Genomic DNA, 16,212 nt, shown 5'->3' on the forward strand with positions numbered 1-16,212 from the left:
ACTGCCCCCCTCCCATGGAGGCCGTCTTCATGTGGACCCCTCTGCCAGGGTGTCTGGTGCCCCCACTGCTCCAAGCAGACCCCAGAACTCCCCTCCTCTGAGAGCCCCTTGGCACCCGGCATGACCAGCACAGGAGCCCAGCCCCCCCTACATCCTGCACCTGAACCTCTCAGCTGCTCCCTCACTCTCTCTCCACCCAAGAAGGGCCCAGCTCCACGGGCCTGCTCTACTCTCTGAGGCACTTGGGCACTTGGTTCCTTTAAATCTAGGCCTGGCAATCTCCCAGGCACTAGATGCATTTACCCACCCACCACACTCTGGGCACCTGTGGCCCCGCGCCTTCTGTGATGCTGCTGACCCAGTCCTCCGCCACTACCCTCGGGACACTCCTGTCCCCTCTTCTGTGCCTGTGCATGCTGATCCTAGAGTTGGTCACTTCCCTGTCAGTCTGCATCCCCTCCTGTGGCCTCAACGTGCCTGCCGACTCCTAGATCAGCATCTTTGGTCTAGGCATCTCTCTGGTGCTCCAGAACACACACCCACCTGTGGTCTAGCTACAGCTGTGGCTGCAGTGTGGACTCAGTGTGAGGTGAAGCCATCCGGTCCTTCCTGCCAAGCCCGCCCCTCCTCCAGTGTGCCCTGTTCCCATGAGGGTGCCATCACTCACCTCGGTGGCCCAGCCAGAGTCCTGGGAGCCATCCTCCCCTCTCCCCGCTTTCCCCCAAACCAGCCAGACCCTAAGTTTTGTCAGCTCTTGCTCTGAGCCCCTCATCTCCCCACTGCTACACATCACCTCCAGCCTGCATTCTGGCCACCATCCTGTCATGGTCTGTGTCCTCCAGGACTCCCTTCACCAAACTATCCTCTGCAAGCAGCCAGGATGCATCTGAAATCGGCTGAGGATACCTTTTTTTTTTTTTTTTTTTTTTTGAGACAGAGTCTTGCTCTGTCACCCAGCCTGGAGTGCAGTGGTATGATCTCGGCTCACTGCAACCTCCACCTCCCAGGTTCAAGTGATTCCTTCGCCTCAACCTCCCGAGTAGCTGGAATTACAGGCACCTGCCATTGTGCCCGGCTAATTTTTGTATTTTTAGTAGAGAGACAGGGTTTCGCCATGTTGGCCAGGCTGGTCTTGAACTTCTGACCTCAACCTCAGGTGATCCATCTGCCACAGCCTCCTAAAGTGCTGGGATTACAGGCGTGAGCCACCGGGCCTGGCCAACACCACTTCTTATAACCCTCTGGTGGCGGCTTTCTAAGAGGGAGTCCAGTCTCCTGGCCCTGCGAACAAAGCCCCCGAGATTCTACTACTGCCCGTCCCCTTGGACTCAAGCTCTGGTTACCCCAGAGTATTTGCAAACCCTCACACCTGCCATGAGCTTCAGGTCTCCATGTCCCTGCTTAGTGCTATTCCCTCTTCTTGACATGTGTCTCCTTCCCTGCTTATAAAGTCTTTCTTAGCCTTCAAGTCAGAGCTTACAATTCCAGATGCTGTTTCCAGCCGCTGCCTCCACCGCCCACTTATGGGTAGCATTCATTCCCCCTGCCTTACACCCCTAGGCTTCCTCGTGCCTGCACCTACCATAGCCTTTTGCCCGTTATAATTTTTCCTTAAGTATCTGTCTCCGTCTTGGATGGTGATCAACATGAGGACAGGGAATAAATCATACTCATTTTTTGAATCCTCAGAGCCTCATGTGATCCTGACCATAACTGGTATTTCATCAATGTTTCTTGAGTCCATGTCTCCCAGCCAATATTCCCTGACACTCACCCCACACCAAAAGCCCAAGGTGGAGGTCAGATCAGGGAGGGAGGATTTGAACTGTAAATCCAGGGGGCCCTAAGGACGGAGGCCAGGATATTGTGCAGGGGTAGAAATGGCGTGGCCCTCATCCTCTCCTCCCTGTAGCCCCAGCAAAGATCATCTCCTTTGGGGGCACCGTGACAACACCTTGGATGAAAGATGTTCGGCTGCCTTGCAATTCAGTGGGAGATCCAGCCCCTGCTGTGAAGTGGACCAAGGACAGGTGGGTGTTGGGACAGTGGAGGAATGGGTGGCCCCAAAGAGGGATATAGTAGAACAGTGGTGTGGAGGAGAGTCTGGGGCCCTCCTTCCTGGTGACCCGGTTGCCTCCAGGCCTATAGAGGCCCTGCAGGGTGTACTGCTACTGCTCTCTCAAGCAGGCCTGGCCCCCTGGCTCCCCTCTTGGGAGCCAAGGACCTCCCTTCCCCGATGGTTAAAGACGCCGGGTTACCTCATACCCCCAGGGAGTGCTGAGCAAAGCCCCAAGAACCCGGCGTCCCCTCGCGAGCCTCCTTCCACCCCCAGCTCTTTGTCACACACCGGGGGGGAGGGCCTCAGGACGAAGGGGTGCTTGCCATGACCCACCCACCCCATCCTCGCCCCTGGCAGTGAAGACTCGGCCATTCCGGTGTCCATGGATGGGCACCGGCTCATCCACACCAATGGCACACTGCTACTGCGTGCAGTGAAGGCTGAGGACTCCGGCTACTACACCTGCACAGCCACCAACACCGGTGGCTTTGACACCATCATCGTCAACCTTCTGGTGCAAGGTGAGGCTCTGTGAGGCAGGTGACCCCGGGTGGGGACAGGGATGGAGAGAGGGTAGGGATTCCATCACGCGAGAGGGTCATCGAATGGAAGAAGACAAACCAAGGGACAGACAGAACTTTGGGGAAACAGTGGTGCACGTGGAAGGGGAATCAGGAGAGCTGGGGAGTGGGAGTGAGAATGTGGGAGAGCCAGCACCTTCCCATCATGGGGGGACCCCCACACCCCATCACAGGGTCCACCCCTGTGCTAAGAGGTGGTGGCTTTCCCCTCACAGTTCCCCCGGACCAGCCCCGCCTCACTGTCTCCAAAACCTCAGCTTCGTCCATCACCCTGACCTGGATTCCAGGTGACAATGGGGGCAGCTCCATCCGAGGTGAGGAGAGGTCTGGATGTGGGGGAAGATAGGGGAAGGAATTCTGGGACTGGGGAAGGGAAGGGGCTTCACCCACTTCTGCCATTTGTCTCCAAATGGCAGAAATGATCTGGGGGCTGAGTGACCCACAAGAAAGTCACTCAAGTGCCAAGGGAACTGCAATGGCCCAGGCATCCAGGATTTAGTACGCCCGCCCCTCCAGTGCCACTTGTGAGCTGTGTGACCCTGGAGTAGGCTGTTTCCCTCTCTGAGTCTGGGTTTCCCAATCTGTCAAAGTAGACAAATGGACTAGATCAGTGCTTTCCAAGTGTGAGTGTGTGTCTGCGTCACCAAGGGGCCTTGTAACAATGCAGTTCTGACTCAGCGCTCTGGGCTGGGGCTGAGGACCTGCCTTTTTTTATTTATTTATTTATATTATTATTATTATACTTTAAGTTTTAGGGTACGTGTACACAACGTGCAGGTTTGTTACATATGTATACATGTGCCATGTTGGTGTGCTGCACCCATTAACTCGTCATTTAGCATTAGGTATAGGGAACTGCCTTTCTAACACGCCCCAGGTGCATCTGAGCCTGCTGCTCAGGGGGCCATGCGCGGAGTAGTGAAGGTCTAGACAGGACCCCTTGCGAGCCTCACAACTCTGGTTTTCTCCCCTCCCGAACCTGCCACTAACCCCTAACACTACAGCCAAAGTGACAGCGTCAAACCTGCCCAGGGGCTGGACCCAAGGCCCTTACAGTGTTGTGTCGATTGGTTGGTTTAATATAGAGAGTTGACTGGGGCTGATCCTTCCAATTTTGCTTCTAAGGAGCATATGCCTGTTCCAATGACCAAAGGCCTGACTCTGCCCCCTGCCTGGAGCCCAGCCCCCCTGTTGGGGTACCCGAGACTGGGCTTCTGCTGCCTTGCCCTGCCCTGCCCCCACCTGAATCAGGCCTACTCTCCACAGGCTTCGTGCTACAGTACTCAGTGGACAACAGCGAGGAGTGGAAGGACGTGTTCATCAGCTCCAGCGAGCGCTCCTTCAAGCTGGACAGCCTCAAGTGTGGCACGTGGTACAAGGTGAAGCTGGCAGCCAAGAACAGCGTGGGCTCTGGGCGCATCAGCGAGATCATCGAGGCCAAGACCCACGGGCGGGGTGAGGCCCAGGCCACTGGGGCAGGGAAGGAGCGACAGGCCCAGGGAGGGTGGGCTAGAGGGGCTAGGTATGGGGTGTAAGGTGGCTGGGGTGGGGAAGGAGGGGTCCAGGGATGCAGGGAGGCTGAAGGGAGGAACCTCAGCCTCCTTCCCGTCACCACAGTGTCCTGATGGATCCCATTAGGAAAAGATAGTTCCACTTCCCCACCGGGTGGCCGAAGGTGGCATTCCTCTGCCTCTTCCCAGCTCCCTTCCTCCTCTGCTGAGGCCTCTCTCCAGGCCCTGCCCTTTTCTTCCCTCTCCTCCCTCCCCTCCTCTTCCTCCTCTGTGCCCTGGGGCTTCCCCACCCCCTCTGTGCCAAACATGGATTCTCCTGGAGCCACTGCCATCCCAGCTGCCCCAGGGAAATCCTTTCCAGCCCAGCCCAGTCCTGCCTCCCCCCGAGTCTCTCTAACCTCTCTCTCTCCCTCCGGCCTGCCAGAGCCCTCCTTCAGCAAAGACCAACACCTCTTCACCCACATCAACTCCACGCATGCTCGGCTTAACCTGCAGGGCTGGAACAATGGGGGCTGCCCTATCACAGCCATCGTTCTGGAGTACCGGCCCAAGGGGACCTGGGCCTGGCAGGGCCTCCGGGCCAACAGCTCCGGGGAGGTGTTTCTGACGGAACTGCGAGAGGCCACGTGGTACGAGCTGCGCATGAGGGCTTGCAACAGCGCCGGCTGCGGCAATGAGACGGCCCAGTTCGCCACCCTGGACTACGACGGCAGTGAGTTGCAAGGGTGGAAGGGATGGCACAAAGGCTGGAGCAGGGTGGTGCGAAGGAAGTGGGCAGAGTGGCAGATACATAAAGAGACAGACAAATAGAAAAACAGGCAGGAATGCAGGTGGGGGAAATGCTAGCCCGCAGGTGAAGGGGCTGACAAAGGGGACCTCAGGTTTGTTGCAGCCAGGTAAGCGGGCAGATGCACCAATGGCCACTGCAGATGGACAGACACATATGTCAGTAACACCAAAGATGGAGAGTCTTTGAAGCTACAGTCTTCAATCACTGTGCATTGTTTCAGGGAGGTGACAAGGGAGGTAGAGGTATAGTTGAGGTCCTGACCTCTAAGAACTTTCTGCTGATATGGAGTAGTAGCCAGGAGGGAACAGCCTATGCTGCAGTCGCAAATACCAAAACCTGGTGGCTTAACCCTGTACTGATTTGTTTCTTGCTCTCTTGGAGTCCTGCGAGGGTTGAGTGGCCACCATCTTTTTGAACATGGAGACTCCAGGATCCACAGAAAAGGCATACTACCAGTTCCTAACTGCATCTGCCACATAGGGATACATATACACATGCACACATACACACACGCACACACACACACACACACACACATCCACTGAAGGAACATGGAAGGCTGAATTCATAGAAGCCCACTGTCACAAGTCTACCTATGTGTTAAGGAAACAGAATAAAAGCAGTATTAGAAGCGGATGGACTCAAGCAAGGAAGGCCTCATGAAGGAGGTGACTCTTAAGCAAAGCTCTGAAACAGGCAAGGATCAGGGCTTGGCAGAGGGTTATGTCAGCAGGAGAACTTGCCATGCTTCCCCACAGGAGCCCCGGGTTAATGGATATGGCCCCCGGGAGGGGTGAGCAGGGAGAGAATGTAGGGTTTGTAGTGGTTTTTGTCTCCATCTGGGGAAGAGAACCCAGTGTCCACTGCCCTGACTTCTCTGTCCACTGCCCTGACTTCTCCCTACTATGCTTCACCCTTTGTTCTCCCCATCCCAGCTGGATATGAGAATTTAAGCCCATCAATCCACTCTCTAGGAATGAGCACTGAACTCCAACATGCAAGAGACTAACTCCAGGAGACTTTAGGCTAATTCTACAACAGTACCAGGAAGTTGTTAATATAATGCAATATTAAAACTACGCAACTGTTCATGGCTGTCCTGATAGGACCAGAATTTGGGGAGCAGAGGGGAAGTCCAGGGTTCTGTGCCAGGAGGTGGAGGTCAGAGCCCAAGGGCAGCAAGAGAGGTCAGAGGACTACCCCACCCATGAGATGTTCTGCACAGTACCTGGCTCATAAGGGACATCTAATTCTATTATTTGCCCTCATTCAGGCACCATTCCACCCATCAAGTCTGCTCAAGGTGAAGGGGACGATGTGAAGAAGCTGTTCACCATCGGCTGCCCTGTCATCCTGGCCACACTGGGGGTGGCACTGCTCTTCATTGTACGCAAGAAGAGGAAGGAGAAACGGCTGAAGCGACTCCGAGGTGGGGGAGCTTCCTATGGGCCTTCCAGGAGGGGGTGTTGGCTCTCAGCCACATTGTCCCCACTTCACTGGATCACAGCACCATCTGGATGATACAGAGTGCCTGTGTCCCCTTGAAGGAGGAGCAGCCACTCAAACTTTCTGAAACCTCCTTAGTTCAGAAGGTTTCGTTCACCACTTCCTCCTCTATGCCCCCAAGACTTTGTGCCTGCCCCAATCAGGGCTAATATTTAGAGGTACACACTGGTAAAACCATGTTGATTGTTAAATATTTAAACATTTCCATGTTGGTTGGTAAACAGATGTTGCTCCTTTCCACACTGGATGCTTCATCCCCTCTCACGGTATCCCTGCAACTTTCCTAGGACCCATCCACTAAAGAATAGACCTGCAGGTAGTCTCTAGGACAATGCCAGTTCTAAGTGGGCAGTTTCTGCACCATGTCAGGTGTTAAATATTTTGAATATTATCCCCTTTTTCCATTACCTGATGCCACAGTCTACTGTGAATGGTTCTGATTTACCTCAGTTTTCCCACAGCCTAATACAGTGTCTGGCACCTACTAGTTGCTTCATAAATATACTTTCACTTATTTGGAAAAGTTTTATTGAGTCTGCTTCATCATAGATACTGCAAGACTATAGAGATCAATAAAGAATGGCCAAGCCATACTCTTACAGAGTTTATCATCTAATGTGAGGAGCCAGGAGACAATAGTAGCACAGAAGAGAGAATGACTAATGCTCCCTATTTTGTTCAGGAATTGGGTAAATGGATGAATACATGGTTCAATGGATGGTTGATGATTGGATGGATGGATGGAAGGAAGGAAGGATGGATGGATGGGTGGATGATTGGGTGGATAATTGAATGACTAGATGGGTGAGTAGTTACATGGTTGGATGGTTGAATGGATCACTGAATAAATGGTTGAATGGAAGGATGTATAGATAGAAGGATGGTTGGATGGCTGAATAGATGACTGGGTGTAAGGATAGTTGAATAAAAGGCTGAATGAATAGATGGGTGTATGGATGGATACATTGATGGATTGTTGAATGGCCAGATAATGATTATATGAATAGATGAACAGATGGGTAGATGATTGAACAGATGCTTGGATGGATGGATGACTATTCTGATAGATCGATGGATGACAAGATGGATGGATGTCTGGATGGAAAAACTATTGGAATTGTGGAATGATTGGATGAAAGGTTAAAGGAGTGGTTGGATATAAGGTTTAATATATAAATATAAGAATGATTGAATGGATGTTGAATGCATGAGTGGATGGTTGAATGGATTACTGGTTGAATCAATGGGTGGACGGATAGGCAGATAGATGGATGGTTGAATAGGTGGATGATGAATTAATGGTTGGATGGATGAATGGATAATTGGATGGTAGATGGTTAGATGGATGGATGGCTAGATCAGTGAATGAATGGATGGATGGATGGATCAATGGATGGGTGAATGGATAGCCAGACAATTAGATGGTTGGATGCATGCATACAGCTATTGGGATTCATTCTGACAGCTCATTCTCAGCTATCAGGGGTCTAATAAATTAACTAGGCCCTTTAATTCTTCTCTCTTCCAAATTCCTAACCTGAGAGTCCTGATCCTATTCAAGGCTCCTCTGAGACAAAGCAGGGGCCCCAAAATCCATCCATGGACTTTTTGGGGACAGAGGCCCCAGAGGAGGAAGTGAAGCCTCTTGGTTGATATGAGAGTTTAATCATCTGGGGCTTCCCATTGACCACCTCTACTACGTCCTCCACTCTCTCCTCTCCCCAAGATATAACTGAGGATAAACCTTCCACTGATACCCATTTCCAGCCTGTTACGGTGTTGTGTTTAAGTAGAGTCAATTCATGAAGCAGATGAGGTACTTGCTATGCCCCCAGTGCTTTGGGAAGGTTCTCTCGATTAGATAAAATTTGAAGAAAGGAAAACAGACCTGAGCCAAATCCTGAATTTGGAGCAGTGAAACTGCGTCATGTTTTGGGCTGTTTTGTAGGTCCTTACATTTCTCCTTCTGCTTCTTAGGAGACCAGCCCTGGCCCCATTTTAAGGAATTCTCCACCTTGTTTCCCATGCCTCTCCCATTGTCATCCTGTTCAAACTTCATTCTCACCCAGCCCTCCTCTCCCTCTACTGTTTTGCAGATGCAAAGAGTTTGGCAGAAATGTTGATAAGGTGGGTATCACCAAGCTGTTTCCTTTCTCCTCCCTTCTCCCCTCTCACCTGAGGAGGACTCAGGAGCCTCACTCTGAACTCCCAGAATAGGAGACAGGCTTCTAAGATCCCACTGTCCTGCAAAGTCCCCTCCCCCAACCCCTTATGGCTGCTGAGCCACCCACCTCCAGTCTTTCTCCCCACAGCAAGAACAATAGAAGCTTTGACACCCCTGTGAAAGGGCCACCCCAGGGCCCACGGCTACACATTGACATCCCCAGGGTCCAGCTGCTCATCGAGGACAAAGAAGGCATCAAGCAGCTGGGTGAGTGACAGGTGCCACAAGCTCCCTGTCCTGCTGGGTGTGCTTCCCTAGGCTACAACCCATGGAAGTCAAACACCAGCCCTCATGGCAGTGCCCAGGGTTCTGGCAGTAGCCCCATCAACCACTCAACAACCTTAGAACTCACCGTGGCTTCTCTCAAGGGCTAAGTTTCCTCCTCTGTCCAATGGAGGAGATTGCTGGCCTTTCTGTGATTCAACATTGGATAAAGCCTGGGTGTGGTGGGTCATGCCTGTTATCCCAGCACTTTGGGAGGCCAAGGAGGGAGGATCACTTGAGGCCAGAAGTTCAAGACCAGCCTGGGCAACATAGTGAGATCCCATTTCTACCATAAAAAAAAAAATAGCCAGGCATGGTGACGCATCCTGTAGTCTCAACTACTCGGGAGGTTGAGGTAGGAGGATAGCTTGAGCCCAGGAGATTGAGGCAGCTGCAGTGAGCAATGATCACAATTAAGCCTGGCCAACAGAGTGAGATCCTGTCTCAAAAAAACAAACAAATTCACAAACAAAAAACACATTGGATAAAGACAAAGAGAACTTCAGTCACGTCCAAAAGAGCTTTAAAAAACAATTGTAAAGGATTCCTAGTAATTGTCCTTCTTTCCCCAGGAGATGACAAGGCCACCATCCCTGTGACAGATGCTGAGTTCAGCCAAGCTGTCAACCCACAGAGCTTCTGTACTGGCGTCTCCTTGCACCACCCAGCCCTCATCCAGAGCACAGGACCCCTCATCGACATGTCTGACATCCGGCCAGGAACCAGTATGCATTATCCCCAGGGAGACAGCCCTCTTCCCACCCAGGGTGGCTTGGGCATAGCATGACACAGAGGTAGTGTTTTTTTAAAAGGGAGGAGGGAGCATAATGGAATAGAATGGAAAAATGGAAAGCACTGGAATTAGCGTCTGGAGACCTCAATTGCAGATTTACAAACTGTGACCTTGCGCGTATCACTAACTTTATCTCTCTGGGCCTGTTTCCTTACCTAGGAATTTTGAGAGTATTGGGTATTCATGTTCTCCAAGGGTCTTTCTCTCTCTAGCACTGTGTATCTGGACATAGGATAGAACACATCAGGGACTGTAGGGAATGAATGGGCAGTCAGGAGGCAGCAGGAAAGGACATCACATTCTCCCCCAGGTGGAAGGAAAAGATGGGGTGGGTGGGGAGAATGCCCTCCACTGCCCCCACACCTTGACTCGATTGCTCTTCTCCTCTGGGGACAGCGATGAGGTTAGGAAAGGCAGCATTCCCAAGGGAGCTTCTGTGGCTGCGTCTGCCTCTTCCCTTGCTCCCCCCTGCCCTTTCTGGTAAGTGCCAGCTGCCCAAGCCTGGGTGCCTTTGGTTGGAGGATGCAATTTCTTGCTTCTGTCTGTGCAGATCCAGTGTCCAGGAAGAATGTGAAGTCAGCCCACAGCACCCGGAACCGGTACTCAAGCCAGTGGACCCTGACCAAGTGCCAGGCCTCCACACCCGCCCGCACCCTCACCTCTGACTGGCGCACCGTGGGCTCCCAGCATGGTGTCACGGTCACTGAGAGTGACAGCTACAGTGCCAGCCTGTCCCAGGACACAGGTGTGCCTAAGGCCCTGCTGGCATCCTGATCATCTCTCCCTAGTTCCCCATCATTCACCTTCACCTTCTATTCTTCCCAGCTTCTACCCACCAGCTCATGAGGCCCAAGGCATGAGTCAGTTTCATGTCTAGCTGGTCACTGACCCACTGTGCAGCTGGGACAAAAACACTTGACCTCACCGAGCTCTACTTGGTCAGGGAGTTAATTTTGCTTTCCCAAAAATTGTCAGAGAAAATGGTACACATGATGTTCATTGGAGAAAGGGCTGAATGTTCCAGGGGATGGTTGCTTATCTTCAAGAATGAAAGATGTTCTGCCCTTCATGAGCCAAAGATCCTACTTCTGCCACCACTGCCACCTTCACAGGATCTTCTCAGCCTGGTGCCCTCCATGGCCAGACTTCCAGATGGCTGCTGGGGTTACGGGCAGGGGAAGTGCTCAGTCTCACTTATACCCTTCTCCCCATAACCCACCCCTTTCCTCTGAACTCCCCAGACAAAGGAAGGAACAGCATGGTGTCCACTGAGAGTGCCTCTTCCACCTACGAGGAGCTGGCCCGGGCCTATGAGCATGCCAAGCTGGAGGAGCAGCTGCAGCACGCCAAGTTTGAGATCACCGAGTGCTTCATCTCTGACAGTTCCTCTGACCAAATGACCACAGGCACCAACGAGAACGCCGACAGCATGACGTCTATGAGCACACCCTCAGAGCCTGGCATCTGCCGTTTCACCGCCTCACCACCCAAGCCCCAGGATGCAGACCGGGGCAAAAACGTGGCTGTGCCCATCCCTCACCGGGCCAACAAGAGTGAGTGCTCAGACCACCTCCCAGGCAGTGCTCCCCGCCCCCTGGCCCCAGCCCCATGAGCCCTGGCTAGATCTAGTCCTGCCAGCACCAGGATCCTGCCAGCCCAGCTTGGCTCCTTGGCAGTGCAGGGTGGTACCAACAGCAAGGACTTAGGAGCAGGCAGATCGGGGCCCACATCCTGGCTTAACCTCTTCCTATGTCTGTGGCCTTGGGCAAGTCATGTAACCTCTGTGGCCTTAAGTTTCTCATTTGTAAAATACCAACGATAGTATCTACTTTGCATTGTCATAATGGGCATTAGAAATGATATACATCTCCAGCATGTTGTAAGGCCTCATTCATTCAGTAGTGAGCATCCCCTTAATCTGAAGCTGTGCCAGGATGGAAACAGATCCCTTCAGGGTCAGCTGCCCAAGGGCCTCTGTTCTCAATGCTGTTTGAATTTAATCCAGACCCAAACAAACAATCCTGGCAACTCCACCCACCATGGTCATACCTCTCGGTAGGCAGTGACCTGGCCTGGCTGGGAACCACCTGACCCCAGGGGCCTGGCCAGAGCATATGTCCTTAGAGGCTGGCAGGGCAGGGCTAGGATCACCAGGGGGAGTCCATCAGCAGATGCTGGGGTCACAGCATGCAAAGCCCAGACTATCAAACAATGCAGTCTGGTCTGCTTAGCACTGGCCATGCTAACTGAGGCAGGGGGTGGGGCTCTCTGGGTCATGGACAGAAGAGCCTGGAGCAATGGAAAGACGTGGAGACTGTGACCCCGAATGACACCCCCACCCCTTTTGGCTGTGCAAATTTAGGCAAATGATTTAATCTCTCTGAACCTCAGTTTCCTCACTTGCAAAGTGCAGACAGGTATTAACCAATCCTAGGGGCTGTCATGAGGATTCAATAAGAAAACCTAAGGAAAGTGCCTGGCCCAGCTCCCCGGGGGAAGAGGCCCATTTGCAGGCAGGGTGCCCATGGAGCACGGGGGGTCAGGTGGCGAAGGTCTTAGAAGCAAGTCACATGGAGGCAGTTTAAGAAATAAGGAACTAGGTTGGGCACAGCAGCTCACGCCTGTAATACCAGCACTTTGGGAGGCCAAGGCAGGCAGATCACCTGAGGTCAGGAGTTCCAGACCAGCCTGGCCAACATGGCAAAACCCCGTCTCTAATAAACAATACAGAAATTAGCTGGGCATGGTGGCACATGCCTATAATCCCAGCTACTCGGGAAGCAGAGGTTGCAGTGAGCCGAGATCGTGCCACTGCACTCCAGCCTGGATGACAGAGCGAGACTCCGTCTCAAAAAAAAAAAGAAATTAGGAACTTTCCACCTGGAGAAGAGGGGACCAAGGGGGAGGAGAGGGGACATGTAGCTGACTTCAAACATCTGGAAGGCTGCCATGGGAAAGAGGGGGATGCCTTACTCTGTGAGACCTCAGAGAACAGAACCAGGCTCCATGGTGGGAGGAGACAGGGAATGATATTCCTTTCCTCCTCAGGGTAAAGAAAAGCTTTCTACCAGCCAGAGTCGTTAGGACACCTTTGTCCTTAGCATTAGTGAGCTCTCCACTACCGGAAGCTGACCAGCCTCTAGTGACATCAAGCATCTATGTATTGGGCAGCTGTTATCTGCACCAGCCACTGTAGCAAAGCACTTTACCTCCCTCATCTCATTCACTCCTCACAATAATCCTGTGGGGAAGTAAGATCATCCCGATTTCACAGATAAGGAAACGAAGGCTCAGAAAGGCCAAGTACCCGACCTTTCCACTACTCTTTATTGCCCCCCAGTGGAGGGGCCCCTATGCCAGAGAGAAGACTGGGGGCAGGCGATGGGGTGGGGGCTGAACGAGCTGCTTCCAGAGGCCTCTGCCTCTAACATCTTCTGCCTCTGTGATTCCAGGCGACTACTGCAACCTGCCCCTGTATGCCAAGTCAGAGGCCTTCTTTCGAAAGGCAGATGGACGTGAGCCCTGCCCCGTGGTCCCACCTCGTGAGGCCTCCATCCGGAACCTGGCTCGAACCTACCACACCCAGGCTCGCCACCTGACCCTGGACCCTGCCAGCAAGCCCTTGGGCCTCCCCCACCCAGGGGCCCCCGCTGCCACCTCCACAGCCACCTTACCTCAGAGGACTCTGGCCATGCCAGCCCCCCCAGCCGGCACAGCCCCCCCAGCCCCCGGCCCCACCCCTGCTGAGCCCCCCACCGCCCCCAGCGCTGCCCCTCCGGCCCCCAGCACCGAGCCTCCACGAGCCGGGGGCCCACACACCAAAATGGGGGGCTCCAGGGACTCGCTTCTCGAGATGAGCACGTCGGGGGTAGGGAGGTCTCAGAAGCAGGGGGCCGGGGCCTACTCCAAATCCTACACCCTGGTGTAGGGCCGGCAGGAAGAGCAGCCACACCTGGGCCACGCCGTGCCGCAGCCCCACACGCCAGCTCGGCTGTTTTTCTGCATTATTTATATTCAACTGACAGACAAAAACCAACCAACGACAAAACAAAAACCCCCAATCATGAACGCCTGTACATAGAACTCTTTTGTACAAATGAAACTATTTTCTTCTTCTCCATGAAGCCAGGGCACAAAGAATTTGACAGTACAAGTCAAATCCCCCACCCCACAAAATATGTGTGGAGACATATATACATATATAGACAGACAGGAACGCGTCCACAAGCTATATATCTATATATTTCTCTCACCCTATTTTGAGACAGAGGCACAAAGACTCAGCAATTTTTTTCCCTCCTCCTCACCCTCCCCCCAATCTAGGTGGTTTTGACAAAGACCAAAATCCCAACTCAGAGACACTGCATGCGATTTTACTGTTCCAAGAAAACCAGGAGTTGCTTCAATTTGCAGATGCTTATGTGTTAATACCTTTTTCTATGAAAAAAGACCCAGCGCCGTGTGCAATAAAGGTTATGTTTCTATGTGGTGGCTTTTTTCCCATCTGGCGAGGGCCAGCGGGGAGGGAGGAGAGACCCCGATCCCAGGCTACCTGTTTCTCATAAAGAGACTTTGTGAGAAGCCTGGGCTTTGGCTCAGTGCTCTAAGACTTTTAAAGGCTTGCAATTAGCCCAGGTGCCTCCTCTTCTGTTCTCAGAGCTGTGCTGGGCCCGCAAGGGGAACTAGGTCGGTGGCTTCGTGCAAACTCCTAAACCCCTCTGACCCACAGTGTCCTTACCTGTAAACGGAGGGAAGCTTGTAGCAGATGGAATGGGGCAACCTTGGCTCACCAAGCGCTGGGGAGCCTGGGATAGGGGAAGGGTTGCCTACTGGCTTCTCTCCTCCAAGAGAGTGCAGGGTAGCCAGGGGGCCAGGACTACCCAAGACCACTAGCCGACAGTTGTGAAAGAGGTGCCTATTGGGAGCAGGGAAGAAGAGATTATCTATAGCTGGGGCACCAGGCCAAGGCCTAAAGTTCTGGGCTGACTGTTAGGACCAGATGAGGTCAGAGGGAGAAGAAGAGAAGTCGTGGGAGGTGAGAGGAGTGAGAGAAGCTCATGGAGGAGAGGGAATGGAGCTCAGCCAAAGAGAACCAGGTCAGCACACCAGGTACCTCACCTGGCTTCCAAGGAGTCAGCCGAGTGGAAGAAAAGGCGTCCACACGGAGGAGCAGGCAAGGTGCCGTGGGTGTGCAGAGGCCCGGTTTCTGATGAGAGGGTCCAGAGGGCATCACTGGAGGTGACAGGTGAGATGGACCTCCAGGGACTTGAAGGTTTGGAGAGACAGAAGCAGGTGACGGGCCCCTGGGTGAAAAGGAAGTGCACCTAAGAAGTGCACAGGGGGCTCTTGAGTTGAGCACTGCAATTGAGGCTGAGCTGTGGATCAGGAACCTGGAAGGAAGGTGAGTCTGGGACCCACTGCTCCCTAGCAGCCGAGAGGAGGAACTGGGAAGGGCTGGAGAGGGAGGGAGGAGTTTGTGCATGCAGGCAGCTGATACCTATCAGCCTGGGCCCCGGTGAGGCCGCACCTGGGATGCATGACCTTTCATAGAAGCATCTTCCGAATAGCAACTCATCCCACAAACACTCTCTGAGCACCTAGAGTGTGTGGGATGCAGAGGAGTCCCTCGCATGAATAACTAGATTCCCGGGTCGGCACCGTGAGAGGGGAGGGGCAGAGATTCCGTACGCCTCGGTATTCCTAGGCTCATGAAGAAATGCTCATCTCAGCCCCCACACCCAGGACCCAGCCAGGAGAAGCAGCTAACGGCATCAGTTGAAAACCAAAGCTCTGCATTCCAGACACCTGGTGACAGCCCAGCTTCGTTCCATCTCTGGGAGGACGGAACGCCTCCCAAGGACGCGCACGCCATCTGCAGGTCGCCTCTAGAACTGCAAGCACAACTATCAAACCTGAGCAGTCTACATAGAATGCCCCCCAGCCCCACCTCCCCTGCACACCAGACGTTGGGCAAACAAACACGAATCAGAGCCACCTCCAACCAGCAAGAGGGAATGAAAAACTCCTCAGAGGCTAGAGGCGCAGAAGATGGAACCAGCCTAAGGGCTACGAAGGGGAACGCTATCATGAAAATACATTACGGAGCCCGATACTACGTGCCAGGTGCTGCTTGTAACCTCATTGCAGACTTGGGAGAAAGGTATCACGATTACCACTTGACAGGTGAGAAGGTTAGAGGAGCTAGGAGAGATGGGAATGAGATTTAAACTCATGAGCGTCCAAGTCCTTAACTACTGAGCCATACTACCTGCTGTTCCACTGTTCAAAGATTAGAGTTTCAGTTCTTCCCCGAGGATGTTGCCAGGAGAAAAGTCCGCCAGGTCCAGGAAGCAAGCTGGACGTATGGGCAGAAAAACAGTTCATGTGACGCTATCAGTAAACAGTTGCGGCAGGTGACCCAATATGCAGTACAGGATGGATCAAGGGCTCCGAAGTACTTTACCCTGGTGAGGGGTGGTGGTAG

At 53.1% G+C, this 16,212-nt stretch overlaps 1 protein-coding gene across 1 annotated transcript in view; it reads left to right on the plus strand.

Annotated features, from left to right (window-relative positions):
* The window catches only part of DSCAML1 (DS cell adhesion molecule like 1), a 390,710-nt gene extending 376,498 nt beyond the window's left edge, over window positions 1-14,212 (plus strand). The window contains exons 22-33 of the mRNA XM_030829652.1: window positions 1,913-2,030; window positions 2,417-2,580; window positions 2,856-2,954; window positions 3,907-4,095; window positions 4,576-4,863; window positions 6,215-6,370; window positions 8,544-8,574; window positions 8,760-8,878; window positions 9,508-9,660; window positions 10,279-10,473; window positions 10,970-11,281; window positions 13,181-14,212. Coding sequence (XP_030685512.1) covers window positions 1,913-2,030; window positions 2,417-2,580; window positions 2,856-2,954; window positions 3,907-4,095; window positions 4,576-4,863; window positions 6,215-6,370; window positions 8,544-8,574; window positions 8,760-8,878; window positions 9,508-9,660; window positions 10,279-10,473; window positions 10,970-11,281; window positions 13,181-13,656 — 2,300 coding nt within the window. The 3' untranslated portion in view covers window positions 13,657-14,212. The remainder of the gene's footprint in view (window positions 1-1,912; window positions 2,031-2,416; window positions 2,581-2,855; window positions 2,955-3,906; window positions 4,096-4,575; window positions 4,864-6,214; window positions 6,371-8,543; window positions 8,575-8,759; window positions 8,879-9,507; window positions 9,661-10,278; window positions 10,474-10,969; window positions 11,282-13,180) is intronic.
* The last annotated feature ends 2,000 nt before the right edge of the window (window positions 14,213-16,212 follow it).

This window comes from Nomascus leucogenys, chromosome 15 (genome assembly GCF_006542625.1).
Source record: "Nomascus leucogenys isolate Asia chromosome 15, Asia_NLE_v1, whole genome shotgun sequence".
NCBI classification, from domain to species: Eukaryota; Metazoa; Chordata; class Mammalia; order Primates; family Hylobatidae; genus Nomascus; species Nomascus leucogenys.